The sequence below is a fragment of the Hermetia illucens genome, chromosome 1, assembly GCF_905115235.1.
Source record: "Hermetia illucens chromosome 1, iHerIll2.2.curated.20191125, whole genome shotgun sequence".
NCBI classification, from domain to species: Eukaryota; Metazoa; Arthropoda; class Insecta; order Diptera; family Stratiomyidae; genus Hermetia; species Hermetia illucens.
Genome location: NC_051849.1, coordinates 89,395,040 through 89,421,134, shown reverse-complemented (window position 1 = coordinate 89,421,134; position 26,095 = coordinate 89,395,040). Strand labels below are relative to the sequence as shown.

Genomic DNA, 26,095 nt, shown 5'->3' with positions numbered 1-26,095 from the left:
GAAACCCCATAGACTCGACATAGAAAAATGTAACTTACTGTATGTGTGGGCGATCCAATTTTCACACCAAATTTCGTGTCAATCGGTACAGTCGTTTCTGAAAAAACGCGTTTGACAGTCAAACAGACATTGCACCGTTTTTTATAAGGTTTTGCTTTATAAACAATTGGGGGAAAGGAATTGAAATGTACTTTTTATATAATAATCGAGCCAACCAAAAGAATGAGGGGGATCGCCTGTAAGAAATGTGGAAGCTGCAGGTTCATTGGTCCTAACTCGTAATTGAAAAAGTCGGGGCTTTTGCGACTTCTTTAATGCAAACGATAATGTATGAACGTCTATGCTTGGTGAGATAATTTGTAAAACTTTCAAAATTCATACTATAGTCCAAGTCTGACTTAGAATAAGAATTATTTCTGCTACTTTCTGCGCTTAAAATTTCTAGTCTGAAAATATATTCAGTATGAAAGAATTTAGACTATTTTGAGGATTACGTGATACCTACCACGTTTCAATAAAATATGAAGCATCATTAGATCTGATGCCTTTCAAATTCACTTTGAATAGGAATATATGTAATCTAACCCAGCACGAACTAACCTTTTCAATGGATTCTACTCTTAGCGATCTCACATTTGGCCAGTTTTCATATGTAGTTCTAAAAATAAAATAGGAGAATCAAATGCAATATACACGCCCTTGGTTTTAACAGTCCTCCCCAACGAACTTCTAACTCATGCTTATCACGAAAGGCATGCCTCCATTGAAACGTTTCAACTTACCTCCGGGTCGATTTCTTGTATTTCGCGAAACTTATTCCGCAAAAGCTGTTTCTACTGAACATAGGAGTAACATATGTCATTGCTAAACCAGCTTCTTAGGGTCGATATGAGGTAATTGTTTAAGGGTTGCCGCAAGCAACCGCGAAGCTGAATTCAACCCCATGTTAGAAACGAACATTTAACGTCTTTCTTCGCGATTTTACACGTTAGCCTCCCGTTTTACCCCCAATCACAATTTCAAAACAATTGCGAACAGCCCGCAAACAACCCTATTAGCGATACCAGTTGCGATTTATATTTCAGTTAGAAATCGTGAACGGAAAAGACATAACGGCGACTAGAGAAGCTTTGAATGGCAGCAAAAGGGCGCAAAAATAGCTCTTTTGATGTGCGGTAATTGGATTGAGCGGAATATAGTGTGGAGTTTAAATTATATTTTTATCCTATGTAATATTATATTTTGTGTTTTAGATAAGTATGCCTTTTCCAAAAACGTGAATATGAGAAATGTGTTCGGTGCACTTTGTTTTAGAGTTAAGCAGGTTCTTACTACTCTCATTTAAAGTTGGTGAAAACACAATTATGAAAAATATTCGTGACTAACAATTTAAAAAGGTGTTTAATTAATTGAACCGTAAAAGAGGATACTATAATTCGCCTCCAGTTCACCTGGAATATATGAATGCCCTACAAATGAATTTCTATTTTCATCAATGAAATATCAACACAGCATACAACAAAACTTTTCAATTACTCGCTATCGACAACCATAATTCAAATGACTCCGGTGAATCAAGTATAAACTTATGAATTCCTAAAATTGCAGTGAAATTTAGTGACACATAGCATGATAACTGACAGAATTGTAGTTTTCAAAGCAGATAGAATTATGTTCCATCGCAAATTTATTTTCAAGTTAGTTTAATACATTATAGTGGAATTTGATATTTAAAAGAAAGTAGCATGAAAGCAACTATAACTATAAGGTAAGTATTTTCCAACTAGAAACTCAAGGTTAACTAAAAGAGTGAAAAAGAGTTAGCAAAAAACGAGTTTTACTTTATAAGTTAAGAAAAAATCGTTTTCATTACAAATCGGCCTACCAAGCAGTATTCTCAGTGAAAATCAGCAATAGTCTAAGAACTGATTCACTATCTGGCTCAAATTTTGGAAATAAATATGTGGTCAATTAACTGTCCTGCAAGATTTAAATTAAGATAAGCATACTTAAAGTAATGAATTTCGGTCAGTCAGGTCTGCTGGCACTTAGGTGCAGCTCCATTGCAGTTCTCATCGGCACGCAAAACCTTACATCTACCCTACAATTCAAGAAGACAAGGCATACATATAGAGGCCACATGCGTATGCGCTTTATACCAGGATGGGCAATACGACGTAACCAATACTGCGTCAAAAGATGGAAACAACCATCTCAAATACATGCACCACGATCGAGGGAGAAATATCTTCGACAAATTTCATGATCATTTGATGCGTCTTTCTACCTGTGATACTCCTGAGACGCAACCTATCCACCGTGCCCTAATATTTTATGGCCTATTTAATTTGAAGTATCCCTTTCCATATTAGAAGCCCACAGAAAATTAGAACTTGAATTCTATTTATTTCAAATCTTCAATTAAAAACCATTATCGCGATAGCCCGAAATTTATTCAAAGCCAAAATAAAAAAATTGTAATATTGTTAATCTAAAATGATAGGATAAATCGCTCAAACAAAATATCTAAAAGCTAAAAGCTTTATATTCAAAAAGCCCACGGACCCTCTTCCCGCCCAACCGGACCGAGGGGCGACCAACCTAAGGATGGGCTGAAGGCAACATCCAAAGGCCCGCATCACAGCGATGATGCGTTTTAACGCAAAGTGTGTGCGACTATGCGAAAGTGTATTGCTACATCCCGATTGTCGCAAACACTTCAGCCAATGACGCGGAGGTCCTACACTACAGAGACATGGATCTTATATTGAAGACAGTGCGGATCAAGACTGAACCCCATTAGGTCAGATTGTTACCGGACAGGACTCTTCGGACTATAGCACAGGTTGCAAGGATAACTGCTTTTTGCATCTCCATGTATAGTCCAGCCCTAAGATCGAGCGTTTTCAGCGCTTTATGTAAGTTCTGCGGGACTAATCCCGTCGCTGAAATTATTACTGGGACTACTTGGATCTTTTGTAGTCTCCAAGTCTGCTTCATATCGTCTGCCAAGGGTCCGTAGTTCCGGATTTTTTCGTACTGTTTTTCAACAGTGTTCCGATCCAACGGTACGGCTACATCGATTATAAAGCACGCTCGTTCTTCCTTCAGAAGCAGAACTAGATCGGGTCTGTTATGATTAACACTGTGGTCGGTGGCAATAGTGTGGTCCCACAGTAGTTTGACCCGATCATTTTCCAAGATTCTCTGCGGAGTATGCTTATAGTAATGATGGTAGGTTGCCACTAAGTTATACTTCAACGTAAGGTTTTGATGGAGAATCTTGCAGACGGAGTTATGACGATTGGTGTACTCGGTACCGCTCAACATCCTGCACGCAGATGTTATGTGCTGGATGGTCTCCTCTTCACAGTTGCATAACCTACAACTGGAGTTGGTGATTCAGGAGTCGTGAAGAATGTACCGTTTATAATTTTTTGTTGGGAGCGAAGCATCCTGAATTGAAGTTAGGAATGCTTCGGTCTCATAGAAAAGTACACCATTTGTCAACCATTTGTTGGAGGCTTCGATGTCAATGCCTGACAACAACAAATTTTTTATATGACCTCCGTGAATGGGTTTTTCTTTCCACATGTCGATCTTCTGTTGGACTGAAGTAACATTCGACATGGGATCCCATTCTCTACTTCTCAAGTTCAAAGGAGATAATTTATTATCTGCCATGACGGTAGCCTGATGTATTTGGCTAGAGGATTGTTTCTCATAGAAAAACTCACGAAGAGAATGCACTTGATTGTAGTGCATCGTTTTTAAATCAAGTACCCCCCTTCCTCCCTGATGACGTGGGATAGTGATCCTCAATTTTTCGGCAGCTCTATTGTGCATGTTGTTGTTTGCAAGAACTACCCTTACCCGTCTATTGACAGATTCTAAATCAGTATTACTCCACTGTATCACACCGAAAGTGTATAGAAGGACGGGAATGGCAAAGGTGTTGATTGCCATGATTTTATTTTTCCCGTACAGCTCAGTTTTAAGGACAAGATCCAGACGCCGCTCAAATTCCCCCAGCAACTTAGATTTAATTATTGCCACAGCAGGTGTTGTTGCTTGCAATATGCCGAGGTATTTGTAGACGTCGTCCGAATCCATGCTCTCAATTCGGATGTTATTTTGGCTGCATCCTTCGTTGTCGGTGTGTTTTCCCCGAACAATTGTTTTTATGCGACATTTCTCCAAATCCAACTGCATGCCGATATCCCTGCTGAACTGGATGGTGATATCCAGCAAGGAGCGAAGTTGGTTCTCGTCTTTGGCATACAATTTGATGTCGTCAATGTACATTAAATGGCTTAATCTACATTTCGACAATATGCCATGCTTGACTTGGAACCCGTATTTGCTTTCATGCAAAAGATGGGATAGCGGATTCAAAGCCAAACAAAACCACAGTGGGCTTAGAGAGTCGCCTTGGAAAATGCCACGCCTGATTGGTATCTCTCCTGATGTTTGCGAAGATACCGATAGCTTCGTGCTCCAATTCTTCATTACTGTTCTCAGTAGAAGAACAACATTCGGGTTGATTTTATACAAACGTAACACTTGTAGTAACCACAAATGTGATATGGAGTCAAAGGCTGATTTATAATCGATGTATGCTATCGAGATGTTTCGTTTTTGGTGGACAGCCTGCTTTACAGCTACCGTATCGATTATAAGCTGTTCTTTGCAGCCTCGGGAGCCTTTTGCGCATCCTTTTTGCTCCTCAGCTATCAATTTATGAACATCAAGATGTTTTGAGATGTTCGCGCACAGAACTGAAGTGAAGACCATGTAGATGGTAGGAAGACAAGTAATTGGTCGACATTTTGAAGGGCAAGAGACACCCTGTTCCTTGGGGATGAGGAAAGTTATCCCCTTGGTGAAAAATGGTGGAACTAAATCAGGATCGGAAATCATCTGATTAAATTGATTTGCCAATATCCTGTGAGTGCTCTTGAACCGCTTCAGCCAGAAGTTGTGAATCTTGTCAACTCCTGGCGCCTTCCAGTAACCTGCCTTGTCAAGGACTGCTTTAACGTCGACTTCAGTTACGTCAGGCATGGTCATTTCGGGGAGGGCCTCGCATGAACGCATAAGGTGTGGGAGCCACGCTGCTTCTAAATTGCAACGACTGGATTCGCTCCAAACACTTCTCCAGAAGTCTTCTGCCTGATCCAGATTGAGGTTACTTTTCCTACCTGAGTTGATGAGATTTTTGTAGAATCCCCGTTGGTTCTGGAAGAACAAGGTGTTTTCTGTCCTTCGCTGAAAGCTTTTCTGATACCTACGGATGCGATTGGAGCATACCGCAAGTTTCTGCTTCAGCACCTCGAGGATTTCTTCGATTGGCATATCATTGGACAGATGGTAGTTTCCAATGATGTTCGCAACGCATCTGTGCACTCTTGGTGATGGATTTCCAAGGAGTGCTTGCGTCACACGACCAATTTCCTTTCTCAACTTTTCGACTCTTTTGTTGTTGTTGCCTAGTTGGTAAGGCAACTCGGTTGTTATTCACGATCACTCGGTACTGGTTGACGACGTTCTGTTCCGGAACATGACTTAGCTCCGGAAATCGGGTTATGAACGCGTCATGTAGTCGATGTCTGTACCCTGATGGATTCCGTTCCAAATCTGTGACACGGTAATAGGCGCGGACGATAAATTCGTTGAGTTGGTTCGTCCAAACCATACGACGCCTAGGTCTCCCGTCCCTGGTGGTTGACGGCATAACCACCAAAACATCCAAGGGCGAAGAGCCGCTCTGATGTTGTTGAACGACCCTTAACCGTGTTAGGTACTGTCTTCGTGTCCCTGGGGTCCCATTTAAAGAATTTAAACCAAAGTCCCCAATTTTATTCCCACGAGTAATGGGGAACGAGTCAGCCCTGCAACAGAGCTCCAATGTTGCAATGCCCCATGGTTACCTCCAAAGGTAGGGAAGGTATTTGGAGGGGAGCCGCTGAAATACAGTGTAACGTCACTGCAATTCATCCGATAGGCGCGTCGATCCCTTCACCCCGGATTACGGATTTGTTAAGGAGGTTTACTCCCCCTGAACGGGAAGAATCGGTAAGGGAGGACGAACACAAAGGGAAACGTTCTGCTTGTCCGCGGCTACTTATTTACAAGATTAACTTGCGATATTCGTACCTGACCCGGTGGGTCATGTCATTATCCGCAACCCATGACACGCGCCTGGTCGCATACAGCTCTGCGTTTGCAACTCAGGTGAGGATAAACCTGGTACGCCAGGAAAGCTTTATATATATATATATGTCTGTTGAGGTGGTGAATTCAGTTATTCAATCAAATCTTTTCTATCATACACTATTTTTAAGTAATCTTTGCATCATCATTTCTGACTTCTAATAGTAAAATTTAACCACGGAGTGGGGATATATAGTATAAAATGCCAACTGTTTTCAAATTAGAATGTTGCAAGCTACATGGGTTCAAGAATTTGTTGCTCTACACCCTTTTATATTAATTAAGGTTTCTTCTTATGAGATTGTTCTCCAATGAAATATCTAGCGGTGATCAGCACTCAAATTGGAATTCCGACAACCTCCCTCCCAATGCCAATACCCTAACATCTTCTTGGAAATACTGATGTTGTTCATTCTTACTGCATCTAAAATTCCCAAAGCAAAAGTTTCAGAGAGAATCTAAAAAGTACCCCAGCATAATTTCTTTCAGATTTTTCTTTTGGGTAGTTTCTGAGGTCTTTCACACCCCGCATTCCTCCCCTTTGCAATCAATGTCAAAACTAATATCTGTTTCCAAAAGTACTAATTAAAATTTTTCATTTGATACCCACATGGATATATTCGGTGAAAAAAAATGTTGCACCCCTCTTTTAGTTGGGACCCTGGTGAGGGTAGGACTCTCACCCCAGCAGTTCAACGTGGAACAATGTAATTCGCAGGATGACCGTTCTACGAAATTTAATGTCAAGAGGTGTATCCAATTCTGAGAAAAGTGCATGTGACTGAAAGGCAAACGGACGAAAGGGCAGCAAACCGATTTTAATTTGGGTTTGTTTCCCATAAAAACTTAAAAAGGTCATACATATCTAACCAGAACGGGAAACGGGAACCGGGATGTCTCAAATATAAAACGTTTTGTGTATTTCTTATATGAAGCGCTTTATTTTCTAGTGCTTTATTTGAATTTTTCCATCCATAACTTCTTTAAAAAAAGTAGGATTTCCACAAAATTTACAGTATCGCAAGAAAAATAAAAAAATAAAATGTGAAATATGAAAATAAATCAACTATGTTGTTAATTGGAAAAGACAAAAAATTAAAAAATAAAACCCCTTTCCATGGATTAAGCATTTCCAATAACATCCAAATTTGGCAGAATTGACAAAATTTCACCTAAATACTATTTGATCGAGAAGTTCCCATAATTTATACGAGATTAAATTATTAACCAGATTTGACTAAGGTCCTCATTCACAGCTGAGTCAGATCCGACATTTAGTCAGGTTACAACTCCCTTTACCACCACTGAGATTTAAATCGGGGTCTTTCGCAATGACAGCCTAGCTCACTAACCGTGTATGTTAATGATGACAACAATTTCCCGAGCGTCCAGTTTATCGTAAATATTTTTGTAATGGTCCGCTCGAGTGATAACGAGTGCTTTCTTTGCTTCCCGGTTGGCATTCTTATAAATTTGCCAACTAGCCAGTGTTTTATCGTCGAAAAATTTGTGGTAGAGTCATTTCTTTTCACGGACTTACATTTCAACATCGTCATTCCAAAGCCAAGTATTTCGGTTGATATACCTGGCTTGCCGACTCCTAGAGTTGTAGATCGTGTCTTTCATTTGCTCCCACGATTCTCCCATATTCGTAATAGTTGGTAATCGCATAAGTGAGATCATTTCTTCTTTCTTTTCACGTGATCGACACCATTTAATGCGCGGTGGGCAATTGCGTTCCTTACGCTGTTTTATCGGTGACATATATTAAGAGAATCATTACTAACCATGAATTACTGGGCAAACCCTCTAGAAACCTGCTCACGTGAAGTTGATTTATTAACCAATGTAATATTTGCCAAATGTATACACACATGACTTAATGGCATATAACATTACATAGTATAACATCACATTAAATTACATTATCAATTGTTAAATAAGCCTCGAAAGCGGAAGCTAAACGCGTCAGGTATGAAAGGTTTTGTGTATTGCTTACATAAGCATATTTGAATGGGAATTTGTCCCATTTGTACCTAACTCGTAATGTTTATACATTTAATCTGTCAGACCATTCATGATACTATGATACTGGCATTTAAAGTCTTAGAATGCAAGAAATTTTCACAAAAGTTGCAAATTTGACCTATTATACGTTGACTCTTTTAGTAGTATTACTATTTCCACCAAACTTGGTAGTATCATGCTCTACAGTATAGTCTTTATTAATGCATGATGATTCTACGATTAGGGTCGTCCCCAGTCAATTTCCAAAAAATATACTTCTAATGAATATGGTAACATACTATTATTAACTTTAATTAAACAGGTGTCGTAGTGCTAATCGAGACCTTTCATTTGAGACCCAAAAGACTATACTCAGCGAAAACTCAACATAAAACTATGTTACTCACTACATGTAATGGTATTCATAGTATAGTAGCCGAAAATCTGGTGCGACCTCCGAATTCTTTCAGTCAAGATCGATTTAGTGGAGCCTTTTCTGTTACAATAAAATTGGAGATTTTTGAAATAAATGAATGAAATAAAATATGAATTTATAATATATTATATCTAAAAAGCAACATCAGTATCTTCAATTTATAACATACCTATACCCAAATAAATTATAACATTGAAAGTATTGGAAAGCAAAAGCTGAACTTGGGGAGTCCAAGCGTATAAAGCATGCTTGCATAATAAAAATTAAAATATTCATATTTTGTGCCGGATTTCAAGAAACTAATTTTAATAATATCAATTCCAAGTGAATGCAGTAATAAAAACTTGTTTCTTTTTCGTTGGTGTGGGTATTTATTCTTGCAAACACCGATATTTCGGGAACCACTTGTTCCATTCATCAGTGCTAACAAGTTACCTACTTAAAAACTAAAGGTAGGTCAGTGGGAGAATCCGTCGAGTACTCCCCGCAACATCGAGCACGTATGCAGAATGGTGTACTTCTGCATGGTTTGAACCAGACTGTGCGAAAGTCCCAGGACATCAAGGGAAGCTGTGAGGGATTTAGGTACAATACCTGTAGCTGACAATATTATGGGAACTACAACCACCCGCTCGAGATGCCAAATTTCTTTGATTTCCCAAGCCAATGGCTCATAGTTCACCTTCGTCTCCACGTATTTCCGTTCAATGCTGCTATTATGGGGGATAGCAACATCAATAATATACGCGGAGCAACCCGTCTTGTCAACTAACTAACTAAGTGCAAAGGGTTTAGAGGAAACCCCAGCCATCCCCAGTGAGACACCAGTAATTGAAATTCTAAAGCAGAAACTTTCTGTCGTGTGCAGTTCGTAACCGGTATAGCGAAAGTCACTCCAGACGTGTTTAGAATGCAATGTACGCGAGGAGCCAGATCTTTCAACGAATCCCCACAGAGTGTCCAGACAGCACAGTTTTCGACAACAGAAGCAAAAGAATACTGGGGTGGACCTTGGGGGTTACTCGCCCAGCATGCTGAGTAGATTACTATCTAAGGCACCCGCCATGCCAATACGTCTAACATGAATTTTACGGACGTTACCGAAGAGAAAGTTCAAAAAGCCATTAACAACTCGAAGAATTGGAGGGGCCGTGGTCTGGATCGAGCGCATAATTTCTAGGTCGACCGGACGAATTTCCACCCTTCCTCATTGCGAGGATTACCTACCTTATCTCTAAGAAGGACACGGTGCAGGCACAACACCGTTTACTTGCTTCCCAAACCTCTACAAATTCATAACGTCCATTATTAATGGAAGAGTCAATGCGCACGTTGAGACCAGCAAGACTAATAAAATTTTTGGCGACAGTTGTACCACCTTATCAGTGCGTTCATTTGAGAGTGCTAATACCTCAGAGCCGCATCTTCCAGGGGAATTCGTTGAGTCCCCATGGTTTTTCATAGCACTGAACCCACTTTCATGGCTACTGAATGATGTTAGAGGGCATGGTTTCGCAATAAAATATGGCCTACGTGCCAAGTGTGAGCTGGCACACTTGATGAACTTAGATGACGAATGTCGCAAGTGTCGAATCCAAGCCACCCGCAAAAGTCATCACGAGCCGCATGCACATCCAACGTATGACTGATACAGACTTCTACATACACATACAGTATCTAGGAAGTCTTCAAGGAACCCATGCTCAAGTCGCTAATTTGAAGGATGCTCTGCTGTCCGAATTTCTCCGACGTGCAAAACTGATGCTGAAAAACGTCCAGCGGATACGGACAATAAATTCTGAATGTTTTCAAAAGGTTCCATACCCCAACTACAGAAATCTTCCGACGTATTCTGCCAAGTAATGCATACTCACAGACCGATCGCTGCTTTGATAATTTCAATCAATAAAACTGACTAGGTTGAAATATATCTCCTTCAACGTTCTTATGACTCTGAAATTTTAATTAAATTTAGTCCAATTTCTAAGCAAGTTAATATCTTAAAAAATTTTGTTTTCCAGCTAGTCTGAAATAAATAATTCAAAAAATTTCTAATTACATAAGTATCGCTATAGTTCGAACTAAAATTATTATTTTATATTGAAATATAACAGAATGCGTGCTCTTTTGTGAACTATTCAAAAAATTTCCTGTTTTAACTTATTTAGACAAAATTGTAAGTTAAGATTAATATTTTTTTATAATTCTACATACATACAAAATAGTTTTTACTGCATTGCAAAGGCCATTTTGCCGAAATCAACAACGCTAGGTAAACAAGTTTTTTTCTAGAAAAACTTAAGTAAAATGGACTTGTAATTGATCAGCAATATCAGACACCCACACAATTCCAGAATTATATTACCAAAATTACAGGGAAAATACGCAAAGTATGTGTATTTATTCTCGTAAAATTTCAGTCGGAATACCCGAAGCTCGCGCTTCAGGTATGAAATAGACGCTACCCGCAAACTTCATTAGCACGTTCATACACACATAAGTCGGTATGTAATAATCGATGTTGATAAATGACTGAAAAACTAAAACAAAATGTTTCTTTGCGATTCCCCATTCATATGAGCTCACTTTGTTATGATATTGATGAATTGATATGTAATGATGACGTCATTCACGCTGTAGAATAAACGAAATTCACAAAAGTGGAAAAATTTCACCTTCGTTAATGATATTTGGATTTCTTCAAACTGACCCAATTGTGCTTTATGTTATGCCTTATACTAATACCAAATTTCATACTTCTTGGATGAACTTAAAGGCGTTGCCGGGTTCATTTCAAAAATATGGAAATATACTATTATGAACTTTATTGGATGTATTTTGAGGGCCTAAATTTCATAGAGATGCACTACTGTGTGGAGAGATTCTGTGAACGAAACTTTTTTTTCTTTACTTTTTGAGCCCTCACTCCTTCCTGTTTCACCCAACATCAGAAACAAGATCATTTTCGAAAAGTACTAATCTTTCATTCGTTTGATACTCCACATGAGCATATTTGGGAAAAAAAATTTACGACACTAAATGGCGCCATTGGCTATATCTAAAGGGATTCATAGACCGCATTTTCTCACCGAATTTCGTGACAATCGGTTCAGCCGTTTTCGAGCAAATCGAGTGTGACAGACAGACATTCAATCGATTTTAATAAGGTTTTGTTTTACATAAAACCTTAAAAAGCTGTTCCTAAGAGCTACCAAGGACCCGTTACAAATAGGCAAACATAAGAATCAAGTACACCTATTTTGATGTGCCCTACACAGTCGGCCAAATTAAAATCGGTTTTATCAACCAATTCTACAATCAAAGCATCTATTCTCATCCTGTCATAGTAGAAACTTCATCCAATGTCATCGAGTTTGGTGACACTTTCAGCACCAGCAAAGCTACCTAGATATACAAATTGATTGACAATCTCAATATTCTGGTCATTAATATAAATAGGAACAGCCTGATGAGCTGTCGGGCTGAGAACATTAGTTTTGTTGGCGTTTATTTTCAATCCGGCACCATCCTTGGTTCCCGATAGTGACATGTATTAAGGAGGGATATATTAGGTTGTTGGACAAGAAATGGGCGATTTGGTACTAAAATTTGAAACGACTGTAAAGCTTACAAAAATTTGTTTAATTAATTAAAATGGGTGCCAGTTGGTTCAAAACACTTCTCCCAGCCAGTTTCATAGAAGTCCAATTTTCGGGTGTTGATAAACTCGTCGAAGGCAATTTTGATGGCCTCTTCATTCCTGAATTGTTTTTCCGCCAAAAAATGATCCAAATGCTGAAAAAAAATAATAGTCGATTGGCGAAAGGTCCGGTGAACATGGTGGATGAGGCAGAGCCTCATACTGCATGTCATTCAACTTTTGAACCGTTGTTCTGGATACATGAGGTCGTACATTATCGCGAAAGAGAATGACACCATCTCTGTTAACTAATTTCGGCCCTTGAATACTAAATTTCTGGTGCATTTCCTCGAGTTGGGCACAGTATTTGGATTAGATGTATTTCTGCACATTTATCGTTTCTCCAGGTGCTAAAAAAAAATAGTGGATAACTCCAGCTATAGATCACCAAGCAGTCCCCATTACCTTCTTCGAATGGAGGCTCGGTTTCGGCATATGCTTCGGTGCCTCATCAGCATCTATCCAATGTGCTGATAGGCGACAATTGTCGTATAATATCCGCTTTTCATCACATGTTACTATTCTTTGCGAAAAGGGATCGCTTCTATTGCGGGAGATTAAAGAACTGCAAATTTCCATTCGAAGCGCCATGTTTTACTCCGTAAGGGCATGCGGATCCCATTTGTCGGGCTTTTTCACCTTCCAAGTTGTTGCAAGTGCTGGGAAACTATCGAATAGTGTACGCCCAGTCTCTCGGCAATGTCTCTTACAGACTGACGTGTGTCGGATTCGACTAGCAAATGCAGTTGGTCGTTGTCAATCGATGGTCCCGGATATCCACGTGGCTCACTTTGAAGGTTTACGTCTCCTGGCCGGAATTTTTCGAACCACCACCATGTGGTTCGTTCGCTTACCGTATCAGTTCTAAATACGCTGGTAATGTTCCTGGTCGCCTTCGCTGCTTTATGACCGAGTTTGAACTTATACAAAAAAGTATACGTTCTTGGCCCTTTTCCATCCTTTTTCCGTTTTTATTCACTGCTATCACAACGATGGTCAAAACTGAAAACTTCATTATCCGAAACCAACAGCGCCAACTGGTGGTGGTTTGATATAGCAAAATCGCAACTAACTTCACTTGTTTGCCAAATCGGCCATTTCATGTGCAACAACCTAATACTTGCAAACTGCAACCAATTTTCAAGATTTTTTTTTCTTCTTAGTCTTAATTAGGTTTACTTAAAGCAAATATTTCATTTTCGCTTTACTCTTTTAAAAATAAAATAGCGGCAAAATTTTCACTTCAAAGGTCACTATCGGAATGCCAAATCGGTGTTCAACCTCTTCAGTGGATTAGATGTTTGCCACCGATCAGTGGAGACTTAAACGATTTCTTGGCAAGTGCTGCCACTAACCAGGAGGAGAAAGTTCGACAAATTTTCGATCATTTTCGACAGACGACAGACGACAGACGACAGACGGCAGACGACAGACGACAGACGACAGACGACAGACGACAGACGACAGACGACAGACGACAGACGACAGACGACAGACGACAGACGACAGACGACAGACGACAGACGACAGACGACAGACGACAGACGACAGACGACAGACGACAGACGACAGACGACAGACGACAGACGACAGACGACAGACGACAGACGACAGACGACAGACGACAGACGACAGACGACAGACGACAGACGACAGACGACAGACGACAGACGACAGACGACAGACGACAGACGACAGACGACAGACGACAGACGACAGACGACAGACGACAGACGACAGACGACAGACGACAGACGACAGACGACAGACGACAGACGACAGACGACAGACGACAGACGACAGACGACAGACGACAGACGACAGACGACAGACGACAGACGACAGACGACAGACGACAGACGACAGACGACAGACGACAAACGACAGACGACAGACGACAGACGACAGACGACAGACGACAGACGGCAGACGACAGACGACAGACGACAAACGACAGACGACAGACGACAGACGACAGACGACAGACGAACCTATCCTAATTTCATCTTAAGGAAATTTCTCCCGAACTGGCCTTTACCTATCATAGTTTAATATTTCTCTCACACGATAGCTTTTACTGGTGTGTAACATTGTAAATATTATTAAGCACCTCTTTACCCTGGAAAATTTTTGTTATGGAAAAAAAGAACGTAGACAACCAAGAACTATTCAAGTGCACTGAAAAGCAATAGAATTTAGGAATGTCCGTGATACATATTGGTCCACCCCTATAGATTTATTTTTTTAAATATTATATCGCTTTTCCTTTTCAGAAGGTTCCTTTGAAAACTATCCTCTTGCAATAGTTGACTGCGTTTACAATAAGTTGTCTAAATATGCTGAAACGGTTTCTAATTAGTTTCCTCTTTTCTTCTTTGAGTAGCTTTATAATTGAACGTACTATATCCATAAGTCATAGTCGAATATCTTTGAACGATGGATCTATGCATGCATGTAAGCTTTGCCATTTATTCATGAATGCACAGAGTCCAATGCGGAAAAAGTATTAGAAGTGATTAACGCGTGGATATATTGATATTTTCCTACTCCCACTCAATACACATATATTGGTATTGTAAGGCAAATATTTTTGCTGAAAAGAATCGGATTAAAATCGCGGTCACTCGATTTTCAAGTTCAGGTACACGAGTTTATATGTTCCGGAATTCATATGCATACATATATTCACCACATATGGAATGTATATTGAAAAGAAGGTTCACACTGGCACACCGCTTTTTAAACTTTTCTTGATATTGGTAAATCCCAATATTTAGCACTCCAAAGATACGTTATGACACTTTGCTTGAACTAATGCATATTATGAAACGAAGAATCTGTTTATTTCCTTAAATGCTTTCAACAGACGCATTTATTTGGGTTTTAGTTGCACGTAAAGTGTATATTCCGCTGGCCTTGACTCGTAGGAACTGATTATTGTCGTCTGCTCATAATATCTTCCACTTGAGTAAGCTGGAAAATATAATATTATCGGTTTACTAATTAGGCAGAAAAATTTGTTGGTTTTATTTAAATCTGTGCTTTGCCAAGTGGAATATCGACTTTGCAATATATTATGCTACAGATAAGAGCATGCATTGCGTACTTAAAATTTATGTGCAATCATTTGAAAATAGTCTGATTTCGCAAAGGTTGCGCAAGGACAATTGATGAGAGAAGCAAAAGCTGTCACAAATAGCAACAATTCCATCAATGTATCCGTATACCCCATTTCGAAAAGGGTTGTAACCGCTTCCATCCACGACGATGAGTAGCTACAACTCTGAAGAAAGTCTAAAGCGGTGCCGGCCACGGTTGCGTCTTGTCACCGATAGTTTTTTTTCTTGTTATCGGGGGAGTTCTTCATGTTGTCTAGCCTGAAGAATATAAAGGGGTTTAATGAACTATGTCCGTCTTCTTTCCTCAAATACCTTAACCCAGCCAGGGATATCTGTTTGACCTCTCGCCCAGTGATGAACTTGGAGAAGGAGGCAAGTAGAATCGACCTGAACGACAAACAACCGGTATCCGGTCTAGGACTGCTTTAATAACAAACTCCAGACATCCCGGTTTAACGCCGAGGTCCACCAATTCGATATCCCTAAAAGCTCCCTGGCATCCTGGCCTACCCCATCCTTCCATCTCAGGCAGGGTCTGGCACGTCGTCTTTTTCTACCATACATATTGCCCTTATAGACTTTTCGGGCTGGATCAATCTCATCCATACGGATTAAGTGAACCACCCACCACAACCTAAGACATCGGTGGCGCCGAATGATTTGTAAATCTAGATGGCGGTGTGTCTACTAATGGAGGCACCGAACTTACTGTTACTCGACACTTAGTTAGCAGTAAATCATATTTTATCTAAAATTTGGAATTGAAACTACCTCATAACAACATCAACGAAAAGATGAAAAGCAAGAAAGTTTCAGGCTTTCACGTCTTCGTCGTCTCATCGGAATATTCAGCACTGACACAACAACAAGCGAAAGTCGGAGTGGAAGTGGTAGTAGATAAGTCGCACATTAAGGAAGGGCGAGAACTCCATTGCAGGTTAGCCATGCAAGTAAACCCACTATCCAGGATGTCCGACCTAGATAAGTTCCATACAATTCACGAGAAATTACGGGGATGTTGAAATACATTGCCCAGAACTAATCCAGTCATTAAAGCTTTCAACCTCCGAATACTTTCAGTCAGGACCGATTGACATGAAATTTGGGTTGGGGGTAGAGGGTGACATATGTAGCGCCGATGTGCGCTTCAAAAGTTCAGGTTATCACATTATTTTTATCGTAGCTCCGTTATCGTTTATCTTACTGACTTCTATCATACCTTATTTTAAAGGCTCTTTCAAGGACTTTAAAGGACCTTTAGGTCAATTTCCACGTAAAGTTACTGATTTTGTGTTATTTCACCTTGAAACTATTAATTTTTTTAGACATTATGAATTTACTTAACTCTGGCCAAATTCTATCTACAAAAACATAAACATAAACATATTTAATATGGTTTGTTTCTGCGTAACGTGATTTCTACATAAAGTGCATGGTTTTCGAGTTATTTGCGAAAAATCGGTGAAAAACATGCATCTTCCCATGTTTGAACATGAATAACTCGAAAACTACTCCTTGTACGAAACATTTTTGCTCAAAATCGACCATTTAATCGATTTCTGTGGTTATTTCGAAAAAAAATCCACTTCATTGGGGGATGCCACACACCTTCGGGTGGGAAGCGTAAACCGTCGCTATCTAACTTTTGTTTCTCCCTCTACCCCCACCAGAAAATTTCATATCAATCGTTTTTGACTGAAAGAATTCGGAAGTCGCACACGATTTTCAGCTTTAATGACTGGATTAAACTGGCAGCAATGGCGCATAAAAGGTTTATGGCAACCGTATACAACGGACAAAGGGCATGCCAAGTGACTTCTAATGAGATTCTAACCAAAGGACAGAAAGTATTTTTTTTCTCCGATTTTTTAACCCTTTAGCTACCACGGGCATTAAAATTAAAGAACAAAATTACTAAGTTAACAATAATTCAAAACCTATGGTAATTAGGGCATTGGAATAATCGCCGCATCGTAACTAATAATTCACTCTAAAATATGCGTATAAATTTATATAAGTGAAGTGAACTGTTTGGAAGTAATAAATTTCTAAATGCCAAAATTATGTTTTTCTCTTCAAAAATTTTGCTGTTCAACACAATTTTTCTCGAATTTTAACAGGACAATGTACTAATTTTTCTGAAAAACAATTAATTTATTCTAGCAAAATCATGTTTACATCATTTTATCGTAAATCATAAACAGGAAAAAAATTCAAAATCCAGAATATAGGAGCGAAGAAATGTGCTCTTAACAGGCGAAAAAGAACCTGGCTAATATTTTGATGATATAGTTGTGTTCTGAATGCTCTTTTTAAAAATGCTAAAGTTCCGCACCCTCCATTAACAAACAATAGAAGGCTCTCTTGCGAAACCTACGTATGCCTCTGATAACATTCCTGTTGATATGTTTGCAGTAACATTAGTGCTTTTAGAAGAAACAGATACCCTTACATTCCCTATATGAGTAAACCATTCAAGTATCAAGTATCCCGGCAGAAAGTAGTCCAGCGCTAATAAATTGAACAGAACCTCCGCAAAGAAAAATGTACGCCCTTCATATCTTAATCAGTTTGGAAGAATAAAAGGTTCGGTAAGTTGGTCTCCAATAATTCCTCCCCAAGCTCCTGAATTCCATCAGTTTTGATAATATGCTCCACGTTTCAGTCCATCTCTTACAACCGCGATAATAGAAAGTCCGTTTTGGGCAAAAAGACTTTCCTCTGGAAAATAACAAAAAGGAATCATGTGAATTATCTTACAGTTGTTGTTTTACCTATTTTGTATCTTTGAGTTCAGATATTTGGGGTATTTTTTCCATGAGTGGGTTTCCATTTAACCTATTTAACTACTACAAAGTCAGTACTGACTTGTTAGCACTGATGAAGGGAACAAGTGGTTCCCGAAATATTGGTATTTGCAAAATAAAAATCAACTATAGCGAATAGGAAAAACAATTTTTATTATTTCAAAAAATAATGTTATCAAAATTTCATTACAGTAAAGCAGAAATCCATTTTTTGTAAGAAAATTAATACATTGGATATGTTAAAATTTTATATAGAACAATTTGGTTAAGTAGCAATATTTTGGGAGAGAAAAACAAAATTTTTGCATTTGGAAATTTACTACTTCCAAACGACACTTCATTTATTTAAATTTGCAATCATATTAGAACGAACTCTTAGCTACGATGCAGCGTTTTTTTCTATACACCACCTATCAAAATCCTTGAGTTATTGCGAATGATTTTCTTTGAAATTAATATGGCCATGGCTAAATCGAGAAAAAAAATTATATTTTTGCTGAGAAATCACCGTCATTGTTTGTCCGGTTGTTTTGAAAAGTCCAGTATACAATAAGCATGAACATCTATCAGCATAACAACATAGAAACATTGGTCGATTTGTGTCTGCATCATAGTTATTTTCCATTGAAAATGTCAGCTTAAGAACAAAATTTACGTTATTTACGGGGATTCTAGTTTTCTACTTCAATATGGAAAAATGTGCGGCTAAAACTCATCTTTTTCAAACGCATATAATAAACTCATTATTAGCACACCAAACTTTTGTTGTCAAAGACCGACATAGCGATGAAAGGTAAAGATTTGCACCAGGACATGATCATCTTATGTGAGCAACTCTCTATGCACTTTTCCCATTAGTACATAGCTAAAAATGCAAAATATTCCGTCATATATTTTGACAAGCAAAATATACGTAGATACGTACAAATTAAAGGCGTAAAAATGATGCCCAAAATTTCATTGCCTCCAGTAACTGATACTAATATCCAAATAACTCAAAAAGCCAAAAAGAAAAGTGAAAGTGACTCCAGCAACCCTGTCGTTCATATAAGTTCACTTTATACAACTGGTAATGACGTTATACACGTCCTAGAATGCGATAAAGTTAAGTGAAATGCAATACTTTGACTTTGAGTTTTAAAAACTTTGTTAATATTAGTTGGATTGCGTTTAAACGCTCCGAAGTTATTTCCTATATCATCGACTAAAAATGGTAATATGCTATTATTAACTTTGTTTGTGGAGATTTTAGACTTGGTAGAGATGCATCACTGTGATTTTTTCAGATTGTTTGGTTGGATAATTTCTGAGAACAAGACCTGGTTCACTTTTTATCGCACACATGTTGACCCCACTCCCCTACGTTTCACCAATCGTCAAAAATAAGATCAGTTTTAAAAAGGAGTAATCGAGACCTTTTGAATACCATTTCAAAACGGGTCAAAAACACAGAAATGATTCAAAGCATGGAAATTGGGAATGACCCAAGTTAAAGCTAAGAAAAGTTGATATTTTCATTACTTTTCTTGCTTACAGCTACTTGAACGGTAAAGCCAGAAAGAATTTCTAGATCGCATTAAAACTCGCCATAAAAATTGCGCAATTAATTACCATGAAACCAATCTCTCCCTTCTTATATCAGTTTCGCTGACTCTACTGCCAACTCCCCCCAGCATAGAATCTACAACAAAAGTCTAGATGAATGCTATTTTCCCCGCCTCTGGAAAGAGGCCCTTATCATCCCTATCCTCAAGAGCGGAGACCCTTCTCTGCTTTGAACTACCGCCCCATTTCTCTTCTCTCCTCTTGCTCTAAAATCCTCGAAAGATACGTCAACGACTGGTTAACCGCGCACAGCGGTCACCTCATTGTCAAAGAGCAGCATAGTTTCGTGAAACAAACATCTACGGCTTCAAACCTTCTGGTCTTTACCAACTTTGTTGCTAAATGCTTGAGTTCACGACAGGAGGTACATGCTATTTATACTGATTTCTCCAAAGCCTTTAATACCGTTGAACATAACATCCTCCTCTCTAAACTTTCATTACTAGACTTCCCTCCCTCAGTCATCTCCTGGCTTTCCTCCTATCTCTCATACCGTTCCTGCAAAGTTGCGGATTTTGATATCATACTTGGGACAGGCTTCGAAGGTGCGCTCAACCGCCTCATAGAAGGTACCCTTCTCCGACTCTGAGTCTCTCTCGAGTCACCTCTGCAGGGGGGTGAACGTTAATGAGGCTTATATTTCTCAACTTGCCTCGCAAGCGCAGAGTGCATAGCCGTTCACTTATGTTTTCAAAGCCGATAACAGCAGGTTTCATTTTTTGGCTGACTAAGGAACCTACTCCGAGCACATGGTTTACAGGATGGTCACTATAATATATGATGTAGCGGCTCTTCTCCAGGAAACCGGTCCCTGTCCAGCGCATCTCTTGCTACGCTGTTGCATCAGCCCTATTTTGGGACAGGATATCGGCTAACTGCTCAACAGCTGTACAGAGAGCGCACGTTCCATGAGAAAATGCGCAAATTATTATTCCGTTGTCGTTGCCGGTTTCGTCCAAGGCTTCTTCCATGGCTTCGTAACTTTGGTTTTCCGTGTAGGGTTGTCAACCCCCAACCTGGAGGACCAGTTGGTACATTTTGTTCCATTTTTATGCGCCTGCATCCTCCTCCGTCCGCAGTTTCTCATAAAGAAAGAACTCTCAGCGATCACCATGTGGAAGTGGAGATAGGGTTCGGTAGTAGTACTACCCTTTGACCGCCATACATAAGTATGTACATGTACATAGTGTGCTAATCCTAAATAAACAAAAGTTGCTCATCCAAATTGATCTAACGGATCTTCACACATTTCATTTCCACTTGCACAAAAGCATGCATATATGTACTTAAAGTAAATAACCCTGGTACACACATGTCTATCCTAGTGGACACCAATTGCAAACTTAATTGGCACAAACATACACTTATCTGTCCCGACTAATTCATACTGATATATAAATAACTAAAAAAAGGCTAGAAAAGGAAAACCAAAGTGCCCCCATGGACCCCACCGTGCATATAACTTTACTTTATATGATGATGAGGTTATACACCTCTTACGAGTGCAAGATTCCTTTCATGAAATGCAAAAGGGGGTTTTCGGGTAAATTTATAAAATTTAGTGATATGCTATTATTAACTTTAATTGACCAAATATCGGAGTGAGATATATTTTTAGGCCTAGTTTTCGTAAAGAAAGAGCATAGAGATACTGTTACCTTTTTTCAGATTCTTCTATTGGATAAGTTCTGAGAACAAGCCATGCTTCACTTTTTGGGGCACACATTTTGAGTCCCCACCCCCTGCTTTTCACCCAATATAAGAAAGAAGATCATTTTCTACTAATCGAGCCCTTTCATATTATACCCCACATGACTATATTCTGTGAAAAAAGATTGCTCCCTTTGCATATATAGGGGGCCTCCTCAAATTCTACACAAAATGGCGCCACTTGCTATATGTAAAGGGACTCATACACCACATCATCTCACCAAAATTCGTGACAACTAGTTCAACCGTTTCCGAGTAAATCGGATGTTACAGACAGTCAGCCATTGAATCAATTTTAATGACGTTTTGTTTCACTCTAAACCTTAAAAAAATATACCAGCTTTACCAGTTTTCTCTGTTGTCAATTCAATAACGGGCACAATCTTTTCATCGACGATCAGTGCGGAATACCGACAGTCGACAGCCTCTTTCCTCCTTAAGAAGCACAGATTCAGCGTCAACGTTATACTCCTTGAATATAGGACCTTCTCTAGAGCCTTATTTCTAGTTTACCAGATGCCAGCAGTGTGGACGCCACTTCAGTCTACAATCTGATAGTAACAATTTGCTTGCGTCCGTATGCTGTCCTTCATTCCCTCATGGCGGACTTATGCTCAGATACTCAAAGATATCTTCCTTCGTCATCAATATTTTTACATTGTATGACAACCTCCTTCGTTTTGGTGCTACTTGAACCTCTTTCCCTAAAAACATCTCCACCTTGCTCAGCTTTAGCATTAAATCTCCGCTTTGGGAAAGTCTGATTTGAATAACGTTTTTTTTCGAGGTCAATCAAATCCTGGTCGATTTAACCTTACTTTTCTTTTGTGTGTTGCTTTCTACTTCGCGCCAACAATGATCTATGGCAGCTGTCGTTTGTTTTCCTTGTGCATTTTTCGTCTCTAGTAATTCTGACCATGTTTATATTCGCCTGGTGCACATTATACCTATATTTGTCCTATATCAATTTTAATAACTTTATTATTTTCCTTTCAGTCAGAGGGTCAGAACCATATTGAGGCACTGCGCCTCTCCCGGGTTTTGTATTCCTATTAATGATTTCTCCCAACTTCCACTTTCTACCGATTTTGTCATCGGAGGAAATCACAGGTTCGACGAGCGATTTCTCCCGGCTAAGTAGAGCCCTTTGAACTGAAGAATGACTTCCTCTTGAATTTTGGAGTGTAGTTGGATTTATGGGGACTTATTCTCAGTTAGATTCAACGTCATAATCATTACACTTAACGCTGAAATCATCATCAACGGCGCAACAACCGGTATCCGGTCTAGGCCTGCCTTAATAAGCACATCCAGACATCTCGGCTTTGCGCCGAGGTTCACCAATTCGATATCCCTAAAAGCTTTCTGCCGTCCTGGCCTACGCCATCGCTCCGTCTTAGGCAGGGTCTCCCCCGTCTTCTTTTTCTATCATAGATATCGCCCTTATAGACTTTCCGGGTGGGATTATTCTCATCCATACGGATTAAGTGACCCGCCCACCGTAGCCTATTGAGCCGAATTTTATCCACGGCCAGCGGACGGCCATGGTATCGCTCATAGATTTCGTCGTTATGTAGGCTATGAAATCGTCCATCCTCATGTAGGGGACCAAACATTCTTTGGAGGATTCTTCTCTCGAACGTTCATCATCATTGTACAATAAGAGCTTTGATCCTACGGTGGGACGCTTCGAGCGGAACAGTTTTTGTAAGTTCAAATAGGCGCTGCTGACTGACAACAACCGTGCGCGGATTTCATCATCGTAGCTGTTATCGGTTGTGATTTTCGACCCTAGATAAGAGAAATTGTCAACGTTCTCAAAGTTATATTCTCCTATCCTTATTCTTCCTTGACCAGTGCGGTTTAATGTTGTTGGTTGGTTTGTCTTCGGTGCTGACGTTGCCACTATATATTTTGTCTTGCCTTCATTGATGTGCAGCCGAAGATCTCGCGCCAATTGTCGCCTGCTCGATCTGGATGAAGGCAGTTTGTACGTCTCGAGTGGTTCTTCCCATAATGTCGATATCGTCAGCATAGGCCAGTAGTTGGGTGAACTTAAAGAGGATCGTACCTCTTGCATTTACCTCAGCATCACGGATCACTTTCTCGAGGGCCAGGTTAAAGAGGACGCATGATAGGGCATCCCCTTGTCGTAGACCGTTGTTGATGTCGAATGGTCTTGAGAGTGATCCTGCTGCTTTTATCTGGCCTCGCATATTCGTCATAGGCGGCTTTAAAGTCAATGAACAGATGGTGCAACTGTTGTCCATATTCCAACAGTTTTTCCATCGCTTGCCGCACTGAGGGAATCTGATCTGTTGCTGATTTGCCTGGAATGAAGCCTCTTCGGTATGGGCCAGTGATGTTCTGGGCGTATGGGGCTATCCGGCCTAGCAAGATCTTATAGATGGTACTCAGCAACGTGATACCTCTATAATTGCTGCACTGTGTGATATTCCCTTTTTATGTATGAGACAGATAATGTCTCGTTGCCAATCGTCAGGCATTGATTCGCTGTCCCATACCTAGAGCACAAGTTGATGAACCACTTGGTGTAACTGGTCGCCTCCATATTTAACCAATTCGGCTGTAATTCCATCGGCTCCTGGCGACTTATGATTTTTTAGCCGATGAATTGCACGGATGGTTTCTCCCAAACTTATTGGTGGCAGTATTTCTCCGTCGTATTCAGTTGGCGGGACCTGAAACTCGCCGATGTTCTAGTTGTTCAGTAGCTCATCAAATTATTCAACCCATCGCTCCAACATGCCTATTCTGTCGGAAATCGGATTTCCCTCTTTATCTCGACGGGACGAGCATCGAGGTGTATAAGGCTTCATCCTGTTGAATTGTTGGTAAAACTTCCGAGCCTGGTGCGTTTGCTCAATGTACTTTTCGAGTTCACAGACTTGTTGGTTCACCCAGGCTTCCTTTTTCCATCTGTGAAAGCGCTTCTCCGCTCGACGGAGTTCGTGATAAATCTCTGCGCATGCCCGCGTTCTTTGAGAATGCTACATTACTCGGTATGTGGCATTCTTCCGTTCCGTTACTAGCTTATATTCATCGTCAAACCAGCCGTTCCGACTCCTTTTGCAGCTGGGGCCAAGCATGTTTGTGGCCGTATCCATGATAACGTTCTTCAGGTGATTGTGAAGACCATTTGTTGATGCTGTATCTCCAGGTCTTCTGTTGACTGCGGTTATTGCGGCATCCATTTCCTTCTTATAGGTGTCGCGGAGGACTGTGTTGTGGATGGCTTCAGTGTTCACTCTCACCTAATTGTCAGAGGGGATTCTAGGTGATATTGTTATGCGAGCTCGGAGCACCATGCCAACGAGATAGTGATCCGAGTCTATATTGCCCCCCCCCTCCCCATAAATGTTCTGACATTCATCGAGGCTGAGAAGTGGCGGCATTCGATCAACACGTGGTCAATATGGTTGAAATTGGTCCCTTCTGGAGAGGCCCACGTATGTTTGTGGACCGCTTTCCGCGCAAACCAGGTACTTCTAACAACCATTTCGTGTGACCCTGCTAATTGAATAATCCGCAGTCCTATATCATTTGCATTTTGATGTAAGCTATGGGAGCTAACGTATCGCCTGAATACCGGCTCCGTCCCTACTTGGCTGCTAAAATCCCCAAGTATGATTTTGATATCATATCTGGAACAGGCTTCGAGGGTTCTTTCTACTGCCTCGTAGAAGGTATCCTTCTCCGACTCTGCAGTCTCCTCTGTAGGCGCGTGAACGTTAATGAGGCTTATATTTATCAACTTTCCTCGCAAGCGCAGAGTGCATAGCCGTTCACTTATGTTTTCAAAGCCGATAACAGCAGGTTTCATTTTTTGGCTGACTAAGAAACCTACTCCGAGCACATGGTTTACTGGATATATAATATATGGTGTATCGGCTCTTCTCCAGGAAACCGGTCCCAGTCCAACGCATCTCCTGTAACGCTGTTACATCAGCCCTATATTGGGACAGGGTATCGGCTAGCTGCTCAGCAGCATTCGGTCTGTACAGGGAGCGCACGTTCCTTGAGAAAATGCGCAAATCGCTAATCCGTTGTCGTTGCCGGATTCGTCGTTGTAAGATCCCTCCTGTCCGAGGCTCCTTTCGTGGCTTCTTAACATCGGTTTTCCATGTAGGGTTGTCAGTCCTACCCAACCCCCTACCAGTTGGTACATTTTGTCCCATTTTTAGGCGCGGGAGACTCGCCTTCATCCTTCTCCGTCTGCAGTTTTTCATAAAGAAAGAACTCCCAGCGATCACCACGTGGAGGTGGAGATAGGGTTTGGTAGTAGAGCTGTTGTTGTTGGTTCAGCAGGCGTTTCCCAGATTTGATGCTCCATTGTGGGTACCAATCTACGTTTTGCCCTGGGACCTATACTACCCTTTGACCGCACTTCGCCACGCTGTAGATCTTAAAATAGTAGCGAAGGGACTGATGTCCTTCTCAAAAACTGCCTAACCCACCCAAACAAAGTTCAAAGGAT

General features: G+C 40.3%; 1 protein-coding gene across 3 annotated transcripts in view; it reads left to right on the top strand.

Annotated features, from left to right (window-relative positions):
* The first annotated feature begins 1,067 nt into the window (after positions 1-1,067).
* The window catches only part of LOC119661035 (glycine receptor subunit alpha-4-like), an 84,257-nt gene continuing 59,229 nt past the window's right edge, over positions 1,068-26,095 (top strand). For 2 of the 3 annotated variants that reach the window (XM_038070229.1, XM_038070209.1), the window contains exon 1: positions 1,075-1,768. In XM_038070229.1, coding sequence (XP_037926157.1) covers positions 1,746-1,768 — 23 coding nt within the window. In that variant the 5' untranslated portion in view covers positions 1,075-1,745. Of the gene's footprint in view, positions 1,769-26,095 lie in introns of all 3 variants that reach the window. The other variant, XM_038070218.1, reaches the window with a different exon arrangement.